Source organism: Eriocheir sinensis, unplaced genomic scaffold (genome assembly GCF_024679095.1).
Source record: "Eriocheir sinensis breed Jianghai 21 unplaced genomic scaffold, ASM2467909v1 Scaffold282, whole genome shotgun sequence".
In the NCBI taxonomy this organism is placed as follows: Eukaryota; Metazoa; Arthropoda; class Malacostraca; order Decapoda; family Varunidae; genus Eriocheir; species Eriocheir sinensis.
Genome location: NW_026111590.1, coordinates 117,501 through 132,500, shown reverse-complemented (window position 1 = coordinate 132,500; position 15,000 = coordinate 117,501). Strand labels below are relative to the sequence as shown.

Genomic DNA, 15,000 nt, shown 5'->3' with positions numbered 1-15,000 from the left:
CGTCTCAGGTATGTCCTCCCCGTCGAGCACCATGGCACGCTGCAATGGCTCGGGCACCTGAGAATGGGAAGGAAACAAGACATAAATAATCAAGTAAAGAAAGGAATAGTTTAGCGTATTAGGTATATGTCAGTAGGAAGATGATGGGTGTGTGGGGGAGAGCATGAAGGAAATGAAAGTAGATGTTAAGATGATGAGAGGAAATGTGAGGAGGAGGGGAATGAAGAGGTTGATGTGGTGATTAAGGAAGAGGAGATTGAGAATGTTGAGAAAAAATGTAGTTGATTGCAGGTGTATATCAAGAGGAGAAGGAAGAGAAGGAGTGTATGGAGGAGATGATGAAGGAAACGAAGGTAGAGGTTTGAATAATGAGGAGAAGGAATGTGAGGAGGAAGGAGGAGAATGAGGAGAGCGATGGGATGGATGAGTAAGAGGAGATCGAGGGTGTTGAGAAATGTTTGGTAGACGGCAGGTGTAAGTCAGGAGAAGGAAAAAAAGAAAGGATGCGTTGAGAAGAGCATGAAGGAAACAGAGGTGAAGGCTAAGATAATGAGGAGAATTAATGTGAGCACGGTTGCCAGATTATCGTACTCGGAGCATCACATTTACCAGCTTCTCCCTCATAAATATCACCAGGAAACAGGAATAATAAACCATTTCAACAATAACTACAAATAAATCTCGGCATTGTGGCCCAGGATACAGTTTTGGGGATGGAAATCAGGAAAATATGAGAAACTGAGTACGACAATCTGGGAACGTTGAATGTGAGGAGGAGGAGGAGGATAATGAGGAGAGTGATGTGATGGGTGAGTAAGAGATCGAGGGTGTTGAGAGAAAAGAATGAAACAGGGTAAGGAGAAGTTAATGGAGAAGTCAGAAAAAAACACGAGAAATATAAGAAGACGTGGGAAGTGTAGAGTTAGAAGAAAACACTTAATAATAGGAACATATAGCGGAGAAGCAACAAGTAAAAATAAGATAATAAAGCAGAGGGAATGAAAAGAGAAAACAAAAGTAAACGCAAAAAAAGAAAATTGAGAAAAATTAATGAAATGTGAAAGGCTTGTACCGTAGAGTTTCAAATACATTAAATGAAGGCATATAAAAAAGAATAGATTTACAGGGGAACACTGCGACTATATTGGCTACACTGACAGAGAGAGAGAGAGAGAGTGTCAGGTTATTAATCGTTTGAAGAAAGCTCCTCGCCCTGCTCCCTTTCTCTTTTCCCTTCCTTTACTTCTCTCTCTCTCTCTCTCTCTCTCTCTCTCTCTCTCTCTCTCTCTCTCTCTCTCTCTCTCACACACACACACACACACACACACACACACACACAAAGACACACACACACACACACACACACACACACACACACACACACACATATGCTAAGGAAATTCAACTAACGATTCTCTCACAGAAACACTGAAAGGATTAGCATACCTCTCCCACGTCCCTCCCCTCACCCCACAGCACGCAAAAAAATAAACAAAACAGCATCAAACAGGGCAAACTTGGAGGCACGTGGCGGTGTGTGTGTGTGTGTGTGTGTGTGTGTGTGTGTGTGTGTGTGTGTGTTTGGTCGCCTCAGCTGCCGCCGATACGAGTGTTTGCCCGAGTGATGTGCGCCAATTAACGAGTGTGTCTACCTATCTAGCCTTTCATGTTATTTTCTTCTTTTTTTGCATGAAAATAGTACGTAGAAAAGGACATACTTTTCAACGTAATTTTTAACGACCTTATTACGTACGCAAGAAGAATATTGGGTAGGTGGGAACGAAAGTGGGTGAGTATACGGGGTTGAAAGTAAAGGGAAATTGGGGAAATACGCTGTAGCTAGGCATGTCTCTATTGTCTCTAGCGCATATTAGTAGCGTTGCAGAAGTAGTAGTGTGCGTTGGGGAAAAAATACAGGCCATAAAATTTGCGCTAATGTAAATTCAAAAAAGAGATTAGAGACAAGAAACGCCAAGGAAGGGAAAGTATAGTTTTTCCTTGGGGGAAGACGCAATATCTAGGCGTATCTTTGTCGTCTCTAGCGCATATTAGTAGCGTTGCAGAAGTAGTAGTGTGCGCTGGGGAAAAAATAGAGGCCATAAAATTTGCGCTTATTTATACTCAAAAGAGAGATCAGAGACAAGAGCCGGCAAGGAAGGGGAAGTATAGTTTTTCCTTGTACTTCTTTCAAAAACAAATAATGGTGTACCGTTGCCAGGCAGTGCCACACGGAGACCCTCTAGCGGTCATGAAGCGAAATAATGCGTTGTGGGTTACCGGCGTCTCTTGGCTGACACTGATTAACCCTTCCTCATCCAACCTTTTCCTCCTCCACCGCCCATCTCACCAGCTCACTTCCTCCACCTCTCCTCACACTCACTCACTCCTCTCCCTTAGTCACGTCTCTAGATCCTCCAGTTCGGCCAAAATGCAAACTGAACATGAAAGAACAGAGTGAGGGGTCGTAGGAGTTTAGGTCAAAGTGCAATGATGTGTGTCTTCTGCCTGACTGCTCACCCTTAAATACTGTTAAGTTCGTTACCAGAACTCGCATATTACAAGGATAGTGTGTGTGTGTGTGTGTGTGTGTGTGTGTGTGTGTGTGTGTGTGTGTGTGTGTGTGTGTGTGTGTGTGTGCGCGCGTGTGTGTGTAACTAATTCCGCCAACTTTGTTTACCTCTCTTAATTAAAAGTTTCCAATCTTCTTGAGAAAACTATAATTTACTCGATCATTCCCTTAACAATATTCGAAACCTTCCACTATGCCAAAGTATTATTATTTACGCATTGCAGGTTATTAATGAAGTGATTGGCAAATAGGTGATGCATTTTTATATGTACTGAAATCGAGTAACCGCCTCAAATAAAATAAGATTAAACACACACACACACACACACACACACACACACACACACACACACACACACACACACACACAGGCTTCTGGCCAACAAACAGATCGAATCATACTTTTATTCCATTCACTTCGACCGAAAATCCCAAAGAAAGAAAACGAAGAACGAGGGAGACTAAGGATCAAACGGAAGCCTTGCCTGGTCGGTCTTTGTCCCCAGAACGATCAGCTGGCTCAGTCGTGGATGTTTTTAATCATTCCAGTTTTTTTATTGTATTGCCAATGAGTAGGAGACGGAGATAAACTGGTTAGACAGATGTGTAAACTGATTGATAGTTTTGTCTTTATTAGGTGTTTTAGAGCTTTACTAATTATTTAAACAGACAAATATTGATTTTCTTTATTGATCCTCCGAGATGATGCTGTAATTCTCTCTCTCTCTCTCTCTCTCTCTCTCTCTCTCTCTCTCTCTCTCTCTCTCTCTCTCTCTCTCTCTCTCTCTCTCTCTCTCTCTCTCTCTCTCTATCTCTCTCTCTCTCTCTCTCTCTCTCTCTCTCTCTCTCTCTCTCTCTCTCTCTCTCTCTCTCTCTCTCTCTCTCTCTCTCTCTCTCTCTCTCTCTCTCCTTCTCCGTCATTGCGATCGGTTTGTCTGTCATGAAAGCTCTTTACCGTACTTTTCATTTATCTGTCTGTATTCATGTTCGCCGCTGCTGCTCCGTTATTGGTACACACGCGCACTCTTTGAACCTGTTTGTGCGCTATCAGTGCTCTGTTTGTGCTTGTTTGTGTAAATGGTAAATGGCTCTCCTGTTTGTCCTCGTGGTTGGCTGCTAATCCTCTTACTGCGGCGGCTGTTTTTGGCAAGGTTGTTCACCCGTGTGTGTGTGTGTGTGTGTGTGTGTGTGTGTGTGTGTGTGTGTGTGTGTGTGAGAGAGAGAGAGAGAGAGAGAGAGAGAGAGAGAGAGAGAGAGCGCACGTATGTCCTTATATTTGGATTGCCACTCTATTACTACGGTTGTCACTCTACTACTCCCTTCTCTCCCTCCTCCTGACTGACCTACCCAAGTTTCTCTCTTTATCAGTCGTCAATAGAATACAGTTTGTCCTTCGTCTGTTCCCTGATCCGTGGTGCTCGCTTCTTATCTTTTTTTTTTTTTTTTACAGCAGAGGAGACAGTGCAAGAGCGTAAAAAAAAAAATAATAATAATAATTAAAAAAGCCCGCTACTAAATAAAAAGCCCGCTACTATCTCCTCATGTGCCCAGTATTTTTCTCAATTATAGTTTGCACACAGTCATTTATAGAAAGTCTGCAGTTTTCTTTGTCATCTACCTTCTCAAAAACTCTCATTTGAATAAGGAATATCAATTTTCCGCTCCGCCGGCAATTAGACAACAACAACAACAACAACAACAACAACAACAACAACAACAGCAGCAACAACAATAACAACAATAACAACAACAATAACAACAACAATAACAACAACAACAACAACAACAACAACAACAGCTATTATCCTTTACCTGACATTCCCAAAACGCCAATTACCAGATGATATCAATATGCATGAACCTGTTGAATATAATTTTTCCGGTGCGCCAAACGGTACAGGTAATTGTATTTTGTTTGGTTAATTTAGAGAATGGCTTTCAGTGCGTTAAACAAGACAATATTTACTTCACCCAGTACATGATTGGTTTCCAGTGCATTAACAATATAGGTTATATTTATGGATGAATCTATATATTTTATTATCTATATCTATTTGCCTAAAATGATTTGTATTTTTCTTTTTTTCGTGCAGTTCTGTGTTTATGCAAAGCTACCGTAAAAAGCTAACACGCCACACACTTCCACACCGTCAGATAACCTCGATTCGTAGTTACTTTATACCTTTTATCTGTTTTACACTGCCATCAGTTAGCTTGACAAGTTTTATGTTGTTAAAGGTCACCTACAAACTTCGTCTATATCGACCTTTACTATCTCTACCCACAAGGATCCCGTCCCGTCACAAGTGGGAACTAACTCACAAACTCAAATTGAAGTGCACAAAATTATTCTGGCCGCGCCCTCCATGACAGTGTATTTTACTGCGAGCGAATTTCCCCGTTGCGTACTTGAGAGCGGGAGAGCAGAAGTGAGGCTGGGTGGTGGGGTGTGGAGCGGGAGAGGGGAAGTGAGGGTGATGTAGTGTGGAGCCGGAGGTGAGGCTGGGTGGTGGGGTGTGGAGCGGGAGAAGAGAAGTGAGCCTGATGTAGTGTGGAGCAGGTGAGACTGGATGGTGGGGTGGTGGAGCGGAGAAGGGGTGAGGCTGGTTGATGGAGTGGTAAAGTGGTGAGCGGGAGCAGTGAAAAGGTATGACTGGAGTAAAATCTTGTGGGACTAAACTAATATTTGATGGTCCAAGGTTAATTTATAGGTTAGGTTATAGTGTCGGGTCGAGTTTGGTTTATTTATTTCATTAGTGTGTTATTATACTGAAGTAGAGTTAGAAGACGAGCTTGTATGTAGAAACTATGTAGATTATTTCAAAACGTCATATTCCATCAGGAAAAATGACGGTAGGATGGGGTAGAATACTATTTGGCGGATTAGGTTTTTTTTTATGCATCAGAGGACACGGCTCAAGGGCAAAAAAAAAGGAGTACAAAAAACCGCTACTCGCCGCTCCTATAAAAGATAAAAGTAAAGAGCAGCCAATTTATTACTATTTAAGCTCGTCGGATTTTGCTAATATATTGATAAGTGAGTTTTTGAGAAGAAGCATAATAAGAAAACTGTGATTTGCGAAAGAATTGGTCAAAAGAGGAATTCAGAGGGTATCAAAATCTATAAAACAAAAGAAAATCGAGAAATTCGTAAGTGATCTTTAACAACACGGGCGAAAAACAATATTGGAAGCTGCCGTTTGGTTTTGAGTAAATAATTCAGAGGGTATCAAAATCTATAAAACAAAAGAAAATCGAGAAATTCGTAAGTGATCTTTAACAACACGGGCGAAAAACAATATTGGAGGCTGCCCTTTGGTTTTGAGTAAATGAAAATGCAGCGGTTTGCCTCGTATATAAAACATCCTCCCGCAATAAAGGGCGCAGCCACACACACCTTCACACGCCGCGGGATCAGAGGGGTCTTGCCTTCCTCCGCGGCCAGGATTTGTGTCTGTCATCGAGAGGTGGAATTCCCTGTTCTTCTTTTCTCTAGCTGACCGTGGGCTTTGTATCTTACGTTTACATACCATTTCACCAACCTCCTCCTCCTCCTCCTCCTCCTCCTCCTCGTCGTCGTTCTCGTCATCCTCGTCATAATCCTCCTTATCATCCTTTAACTCCTTTTCTCACTTTTAACCGTCGTCGCTGTCATGTTTTTTCTTCTCATTCCCCCTCCTCCTACTACTCCGCCTTCTTCCAAGTTTCCATGTTTCCCTGCTTCTCTTCCTCCTCTTCCTTGTGCTTGCCGGGGACGCGTATGAAACCCGGGGCTGAGCCACACGAAGCCACCCCTGGGGGAACGCCGACCCCAGATCCCCAATAATCCGCGGCCAGAAAACTATATTGCATCGCCTTGGGGGTGGGGAGGAAGAAAGGGAGGGAGATGGGGAAGCGGGGAAGGGTGGATTGTGGGAGGGGAAGCAGTGAGGAAGACTGAAAGGGGGATGAGTGGGTTAGGCTGTGGATGATGAGGAAGGTGAAGAAGGGTGGAAGGTAGGTTGGGGAATGAGGGGAGGAGGGAGAGTGACAGTGGGGAGGAGGAGGATACTATTGGATATGGAAATAGGCGAGTAAGGGCGAGAGAAAACAAGGAAATTGAGGGTGGAAGGCAGGTAGTGGAAGGGGTTGAGATGGAAGAAAGGATGGAGTGGAGGGAAGAGCAGTGAGGAAGAGGAAGGAGTGATGGCGAGGGGGAAGAGAAAGGGATGAGAGTCGATAGGGTGGGGAAGGAGGATAGGTAGGGCGAAGAAGGCAAAGTAGGGTGGGAACAAAGAGGTAGGGAATTAGGTGGCCGTGGGTGGATGTGGATGGGGAAGTCGTGGGTGATAGTCGGGGCGGGGATTTCCCTTTGCTGTACGGGTATGTGGCGCCCGCTTATGTGGCGCCCGCTCTCGAAGAGGTTAGGTTAGGTTAGGTTAGAGTCATGTTCAACGTTACCAGATTATCGTACGCCGGAGGTGAGACTGGATGGTGGGGTGTGGAGCGGAGAAGAGGTGAGGCTGGTTGATGGATTGGTAGAGTGGTGAGGGAGAGCAGAGAACAGGTGTGACTGGTTCATGGATTGGTAGAGTGGTGAGGGAGAGTAGAGAACAGGTGTGACTGGTTCATGGATTGGTAGAGTGGTGAGGGAGAGCAGAGAACAGGTGTGACTGGTTCATGGATTGGTAGAGTGGTGAGGGAAAGCAGAGAAGAGGTGTGACTGGTTCATGGATTGGTAGAGTGGTGAGGGAGAGCAGAGAAGAGGTGAGGCTGGTTGATGAATTGGTAGATTGGTGAGGGAAAGCAGAGAAGAGGTGTGACTGGAGTAAAATCTTGTGGGACTAAACGTTGTATATTCCGGTTTCTGGCCAATAGATACTGCAAAAAAGAGCATCAATATTTACCGATTTTAACAATAATCATAAATGCATATCGTTATCCTTGTGGGCGCGATAATTTTTGGTCAGAAATCGATAAAATCAATACGCCAAGTACGAGAATTCGGTACTGTTAGTTATGTTAGTTAATTTTTTAGTGGAAATCATAATGAGACTATTTTCCAGGACTTCGCGTGGTTAGTTTAGAATCTACAGCCGAGCGTCTTCACTAAGGGACGACGTGCCAGCAGAGAGGTTAGGAATATGAAGTCGGGGCGTGGGTGACCGTCATCGAAAGGGGGACATGAAAAGGGAAGGAAAGACGTGTTTGCAATATTCTTCTTAACTCTTGGTGGTGAGGAGGGAGTTTGGGGACGAGGGGGAGGGGGGGGGGCGGGGTCTTGTGTGCATAGGTGGTGGATATAACTTTCAGAGAGAGAGTTGAGGACATAGTGCTTTCCCTTTGGTGATTAAGTTTGGGCGTTGTTGTTGTTGTTGTTGTTGTTGTTGTTGTGTGGCCTTGTTTCATACCGCAGGGTTTATTGATGATATATATATAAATAGAACATCGGCTTCAATAACAACAACAACAACAAACAACAACAACAACAACAACAACAACAACAACAACAACAACAACAACAACAACAGTAATGCTTGAAATGATAATGGTAAATATAATGATAATAATAATAATAATAATAATAATAATAATAATAATAATAATAATAATAATAATAAATGATACTGAGAATAACAGCGGTAATAACTTCGCCTCGGGGTCTGTAATTACACTCCGCGATCTCGTCCAAGTTTATGAAAAAAAAGAATACATAAAACTCGTTCTTTCGTCCAAAATAATTAAACTAGATTGGCATATTAAATTTCCCTCGTTTTTCCAATATTATGACTCATTATCTATTATTATTATTATTTTACCGCGAGAAACCTCCAAACCTACCTTTCATTCATTTTCCCTCTTTTTTTTATTATGTTTATTATTTATTATTATTTTACTGTGAGGACCCACCAAGTCTTTGTTCGCATTGGCTTCCTTTCTTACAATTCCCCTCGTCTTTTTATTATGGTTATTATTTATTTTTTCTACTCTACAGTGAGGACCCACCAAATCGTTATGTTCGTATTGGCTTCCTTTCCCTAATTTCTCTCTTTTTATTATGTTTATTATCAATTTTTTTACTCTACTGTGATGACCCACCAAACCCTTGTGTTCGTATTGGGTTTCTTTCCTTCAATCTCAAGTCAAAGTGTTCACTCGAATCAATCAGAATATTCAGAGAGAGAAAAACGCCTAAGTCGGGACATTACAGGAATCGGGTAATTTGGAGTCGTTTAAAAGGCAGCGCTAATAGGATCGCACTAATTACCTTTGACATTTTCATCTCCTTCCCGGACATCGTTTCCCTGCAGTGGACAAATTAAATTCCCAACGACATTTCATCTTTTTCGCCGTGCTTTGTTTTCCGTATACTTTTTTGGGGTATTTTTTTAGGAAATGTTAATGGACCGACCGGCAGACAAGGGTGACAGACAGACAGGCAAACAGACAGCCGACAGACCGACCGACCAACAAACCGACAGACCGACCAACGACCGACCGACAGACAGACAGACAGACATTCCTTAAAATTTAGTCGTCCTCACAGTGCGCAACTATTAAATAAATACACACACACACACACACACACACACACACACACACAAATTGAATTGAATATAAAAGTGCATAAATTAAACAAGTTAGAGCAGGGAAAACATGGATAACCTGGAAAACGTGTATTGCTCTTCAAAAGGCGCATACAGATGGCCTTTATTAACCCTGCGAACACGGGTACGTTTTTTTTTTTTTTTTGTTTTTTTTTTTTTCAGGAAAGGAGGTATTTCAAGGGTACAAAAAAAGCCTGCTGCCGCTACTCCTGCAATTAGTTGATTGTATTGTCATTGGCACTGCATACAAATCTACCTTTTAGTAATAGTAGTAGTAGTAGTAGCAGCAGTAGTAGTAGAAGTAGTAGTAGTGGTAGTAGTAGTTGTGGTAGTAGAATAGTTGTTGTTGTTTATTCTGTTGTTACGGTTTGCTGTTATTGTTTTGCTACTACTACTACTACTATTATTATTATTACTACTACTACTACTACTACTACTATTTTCACTAGTCTTGCCGTTGCTCCTCCTGTTACTACTGCTGTTAATGATAATAATGATAATAATAGTAACAATAATAATTCTCTTCTATATTTTTTTGTTCGTTACCATGTTCGTCTTTTTTTTCACTCCTATTCTTTCTTTTTTCATCGCCTCCCTCGTGTTCCTCCCCTGCCATTTTCGTCTTTTTTGTTACTTGTATTCTTTCTTTTTTCATCCCCGCCCTCGTGTTCCTCCCCTGCTTGTCTATGCACGAAGGGGCTGGCCGAGGAGAGGGTTTGTTCTTGGATAATTCACTTCACACTAGTTTGCCACCATTTCCTTTCCTTTCATCACGCTCACCTTTTTCTTCTTATCCTCCTATCATCCCGCCCTCGTGTACCCTCCTCGGCTTGTCAATGCACGAAAGGTCTGGCCGAGGTGATGGGTTTTGTTGGATAATTCACTTTACACTAGTTTGTCACCATTTCCTTTCCTTTCATCACTATCACCTTCTTCTTCTTATCCTCCTATCATCCCGCCCTCGTGTACCCTCCTCGGCTTGTCTGTGTAAGAGGAGCAGGGTCGAGGTGCGGGATTCTCGTATATCCGCTCGCCGCTGGAGGTATCGCGCCGGATGTCCGATATTACAGCGCGGTGGAAAACTTTGCACTATTATCCCTCCCCATTCTTGCCCGAGTATTAATTAACGGTTTTGTAGCTCGATGTTGCTTCCCTTTTTTGCCTGCATTATATGTGTTTGTGGCTGTTTACATGGCTGATTTCGTTGTTTTGTTGCTGTTGTTGTTGTTTTCTTCAATGATTAATGATGTCTGTGTCGACTTAGTTCGGAACAGTCATGAATTGTTTTTAATACTGTGTTGGAGTTGTTGTTGTTGTTGTTGTTGTTGTTGTTGTTGTTGTTGCCGTTGCTACTACTACTACTACTACTACTACTACAACTGATACTACTTCTACTACTACTACTCCTACCACTACTACTACTACTACTACTACTACTACTACTACTACTGTTACTACTACTGCTATTACTAAACTTTTTCCTTCATACATTGGGTTGACTAACACAATGTAACTAATATTCTTCCTTTCCAGGTGAGGCGTGATTCATCCAGGTGTCTTCTCACGGGAATCGAAACCCAATAAGGTAAAGATTTTAATGCCGTGATCCATCATTTCTCGTCCTTTCCGAAGTCTTTACCTGCCATGTTCCTCTCACATTAATCACACATTCTCCCCTTCCTTCATTTTTCATTGCCTTTGTTCATTCCTATCCGGTAATTTATTTTTGTTTCGTAATTCCCTTCTCTGTAATTCATTTCTTCTGTTCATATTTTTCCTTTCGTTTCGTTGTTCCCTTTCCCCTTGTGTCTCGCCTCCCTCCTCGGGCGAATATTCAAGGTAATATTTGTCTTCTGCCTCATATTCCTCAGTTTCCAAGAATTTCTCGTTACTGGTTCTCCTCCTCCTCTTTCTCCCTCCTCCTTCCTTCGTCCTTCCTCCCTCCTCCCTCTTCCTTCCTCTTCCTTCTTTCTTTCCTTCCTTCCTTCCTTCCTTCCTTCCTTCCTTCCTTCCTTCCTGCTCCTCCTCCTCCTCCTCCTCCTCCTCCTCCTTCTCCTCCGCTTCTGTACAATTAGCCAAAAACAAATATTTACTCCCACGCGCGGACACGGCCTGCCTGCCTTTGTGAGGAGGAGGAGAGGGGGGGGAGGAGGAAGAGAAGGAGGAGGAGGAGGAGGAGGAGGAAAGGATAAAGGAGAGAGAGAGAGAGAGAGAGAGAGAGAGAGAGAGAGAGAGAGAGGGAATGTGTACAAGGAGAATTTTATTATGCGAATATGAAACAAGCGAGGATAAACTGTGGTAGAGGTGAAGTAGTGGTAGTAGTAGTAGTAGTAGTAGTAGTAGTAGTAGTAGTAGTAGTGGTGGTGGTAGTAGTAGTAGTAGTAGTAGTAGTGGTGGTGGTGGTAGTAGTAGTAGTAGTAGTAGTAGTAGTAGTATCTTCAATTTTACTTAACAAGAATCCTATTTAGCAGGAAGAAGTAGTGCTGGTCCTCTGCTATTATACACTCGCTAAGACTTCCATCATCACCTTCAGCAACTCAATTTTTAGCCCAAAGAAAAGTATAAATAGTTCAGTCCCAGCCTCTTTACTTTCCCCCCGAAGAACCATACTATTTATACAAGGGCTACAAGTTGATTATGTAAAAAAAGTTAATGTTACTACCACTCGTAAGTAAAGGAGAAAAACAGACTAAAGTTTCGAGTGATGCGGGTTTGCGGGGTTTTTTTCCTCAGCGAGCTTTTTTTCACATTAAATTTTGTTACCTTTTTTTATGCCCTTGAACTGACTCCTCTGCTGTATAAAAGAAAGTGTTTGAAAAGAAAGTATCGTCTGGTCTTCACATTTCCATTCCCACAAATCACTCCTTGCCTTACTTTCTCTTTGATTATTACGTGTCTTTTTACAGTATCCCTTTAAGTAATATAAAACCTCATCACTCATTCTATCCTTTTTTTTCTTTTTCCGCTCGTTTTTATTCTTCCGTTAAGGCGCGCGTCTGGCCATGCTGGTGACGAGCCTGCAAGCATTTTCGATTTGTCGCCATTGCCTAAAGTCTTGTGGAGGCGAGTGAGGCGGAAGCGGGAAGGGACGTGGGCGGCGAAGGAGGGTCAGAACATGGCCAAGAGGAAGAGGGAGACTGACGCGGGAAAGAGGCGGACAGCGGACGCTACCCAAGAGGAGGAAGATAAGGAGAAAAACAGTTACGAGAAGCCGAAAGAGGAAAACAAAGAGGAAAAACTGAAAGACTTGCGGGAGAGCGACGAGAAGAAAGAAGAAACGAAGAAAATAATTAACAAGGAGCGGTGGAGGAGGAAGCGTGTACCACATAATGAACAAAAAAGATACGAAAGTGAAAAACAGGAGGAAGAAGATGCGGAGGAGGAGGAGGAGGAGGAGGAGGAGAACTGCAACGACGTGGAGGATAGAGATGCTGAAGATGAAGAAGAACAAGTAAACAAGGATGAAGGAGAGGAAGAAGAGAACGTAGATGAGGAAGAAGAAGAAGTAGACGTGGAAGAGGGGGAGGAGTGGGAGGAGTGGGCGTGTCAGGAATGTGAGCAACTGAACCGCCTGGCTTTCTGCGTGTCTGTGGTTGCTTTGGTGGTCGTCCTCTCCACCATCTCCACCCTCGCCCTCAGCCTCCACCTCCTCCCCGCCGCCACGCAACACTGAGCCCACCACCGAAGCCCAACCATCCGTCTTGTTCTCCGCTCGCCTCCTCCCTTAGTGCCCATCTTGCCTGTCCTTCCATTCGTCTTGCTGACCTCCCGACTCTACCCTCCTCCTCCCGTTGCTCCCTAGTTCTCCTTCCCTTCGTGGCCATTCTTCTGTTTCTCTTTCTTACCATTGTTTTTGCTTTCTCTTACTAGTTTCGGTTTCTTCTCGTCTTTTCCGTTATTTAGTTCCGTTTTTTAGTGGTCATTCCTCTTCACAGACTTTTTCTCCTCTTCTTCCTGACTCTTTCCTCTTCCTTTCCTCCTCTGCCTCACCCCCTTCCTCCAGTTTCCTCCTCCGTTTTCCCTCGTTTATCCCCTCCTTTGTCTGTTCTCCCATCGGTTCTCTCCTCTTCCCCTCCTTTATTCCTCTGTGATTATTGTTTTCGCCCCGTCTTTACGATCATTCTGTTCTCTGGTCTTCTCTTCGTTCTCTGCTTTATTTTCCTCTTCAAACTTATGTACAACCTTCGCTCTATTCAATCTCTGTGCGTTCCATTCAGAGCTGCTAGATTATCGTACTCAAAACACTAAATTATCGGCTTCCTGACCCATAACTATTACAAAAAACATAGATAATAAACAGTTTTAATAATAACTTCATATGGATATCGTGATTTGTGTGGGTACAGTACTTTTGGGTCTGAAAATTATAAATCCAATAATCTAAATACGACAAACTGGCATAGCTGGTTCCATCCCTCTTTCTCCCGTATTTCTTCTTTTTCCTGTTATTGGGTTTCCTTTCTCTACCTTACCTTTCTACTATTGCTTGTCACTTTTCAGCCGCTGCCTTACCCCTCAGTTTACTCCCCACACACCCCCACACACACATACACACACACGCTCCTTTGTCGACTTCGTTTGTACTAAAATGGATTGTTGTTGAATTACTTAACCTGCAAAGAGACGACTGGACCTGTAACAATGGGTCGTAAAGGAAAAATCTTGGGCCTACGTTATAGATGCGCGTGGTCTCAGTGCTAATCTCCGTCGCATTGGCCCTTGAGTCTTTGGTGGGTTCAGATTCAGGAAAATATGATCGTGACTGAAGGGACCGAGTCAAACAAATACACAGACAATGCAATTTTTTTCACAGCAAAGGAGACAGCACAAGGGCACACACAAAAAAGGAAACAATAAAAAAAAGACCGCTACTCCCTGCTCCTGTAAAGAGTCCGAAGAGGTGGCCGAAAGAGCAGTCAGTTACGTGAGAATATGGTTCACTGTTTCATTTGGAGGTCAGATGCGTTTACGGAGGAGGGAGAACAGATGCTGAGTGACTGGATCGGTGGAGTTGCCAAGTGTAGGTCGTCGGCTTCCTTGTTGCCTCCGCCTTGTAAGCCTGTGTGTTGTTGTGTATTCCCGTCTCTCCTTCCTTGTTCGTTGCGCGTGACAGTGATCCGCGGAACTGACAACAACACTAAATCAGATAGCCTCGGAACAAGACAGCTGCCTTTCTCTTACCTCGTCTTCCATGTTTTTATCAGTGCCTCGTCCTCCTCCTTCTCCTCCTTTTTCTCCTCCTCCTCCTCCTCGGTCCCACTCTTCCCTTCCTCCTTTTCATTCCCACTCCTCTTCTCTCTCTTCGGCCCCTCTCTCCTCTTCTCCCCTCTCCTCTTCCTTCTCCTCCTCTTCTTCGGTATTACTCTTCCTTCCTCTTTCTCCTTCCCCTCCTCCTCCCTTCTCTCTCTTCCTTCTCCTCCTCTTCTTCGGTCCCCTTTCTTCTCTCCTCCTTTCTCTTCCTTCTCCTCTCTTCCTCCTCTTCTCTCTCTTCTCTCCCTTTCCTTCTCTTCCTCCTCCTCGGTCCCCCTCTGATCCTCCTCCTCTTCTAGGGCCCTTCTCTCCCTTTCCTTCTCTTCCTCCTCCTCGGTACCCCTCTGATCCTCCTCCTCTTCTTCGTACCCCCTCTTCCTTCTCTTTGCTCTCCCTATCCTCCTCCTCTTCCCCCTCCTCCTCGCTACCCCTTTTCACCTCCTCTTCTTCAGTCTCCCTCACCTCCTCCTCCTCCTCCTAATCCTCTTCCGCCTCCTTGTGTCGGAGGGTAAAAACACTCGTCTTTTCTTCCTGTTGTGCGATACGTTTGCTGCATTGATTTATCGGTTCATCATCATGCATTCACAGACTTGA

At 43.6% G+C, this 15,000-nt stretch overlaps 1 protein-coding gene across 1 annotated transcript in view; it reads right to left on the bottom strand.

Annotated features, from left to right (window-relative positions):
* Positions 1–15,000, bottom strand: part of LOC126991450 (uncharacterized protein DDB_G0271670-like) — a 142,489-nt gene that overhangs the window by 34,809 nt on the left and 92,680 nt on the right. Inside the window, exon 3 of the mRNA XM_050850211.1 lies at positions 1–57. This exon is cut by the window's left edge and continues 16 nt beyond it. Coding sequence (XP_050706168.1) covers positions 1–57 — 57 coding nt within the window. The remainder of the gene's footprint in view (positions 58–15,000) is intronic.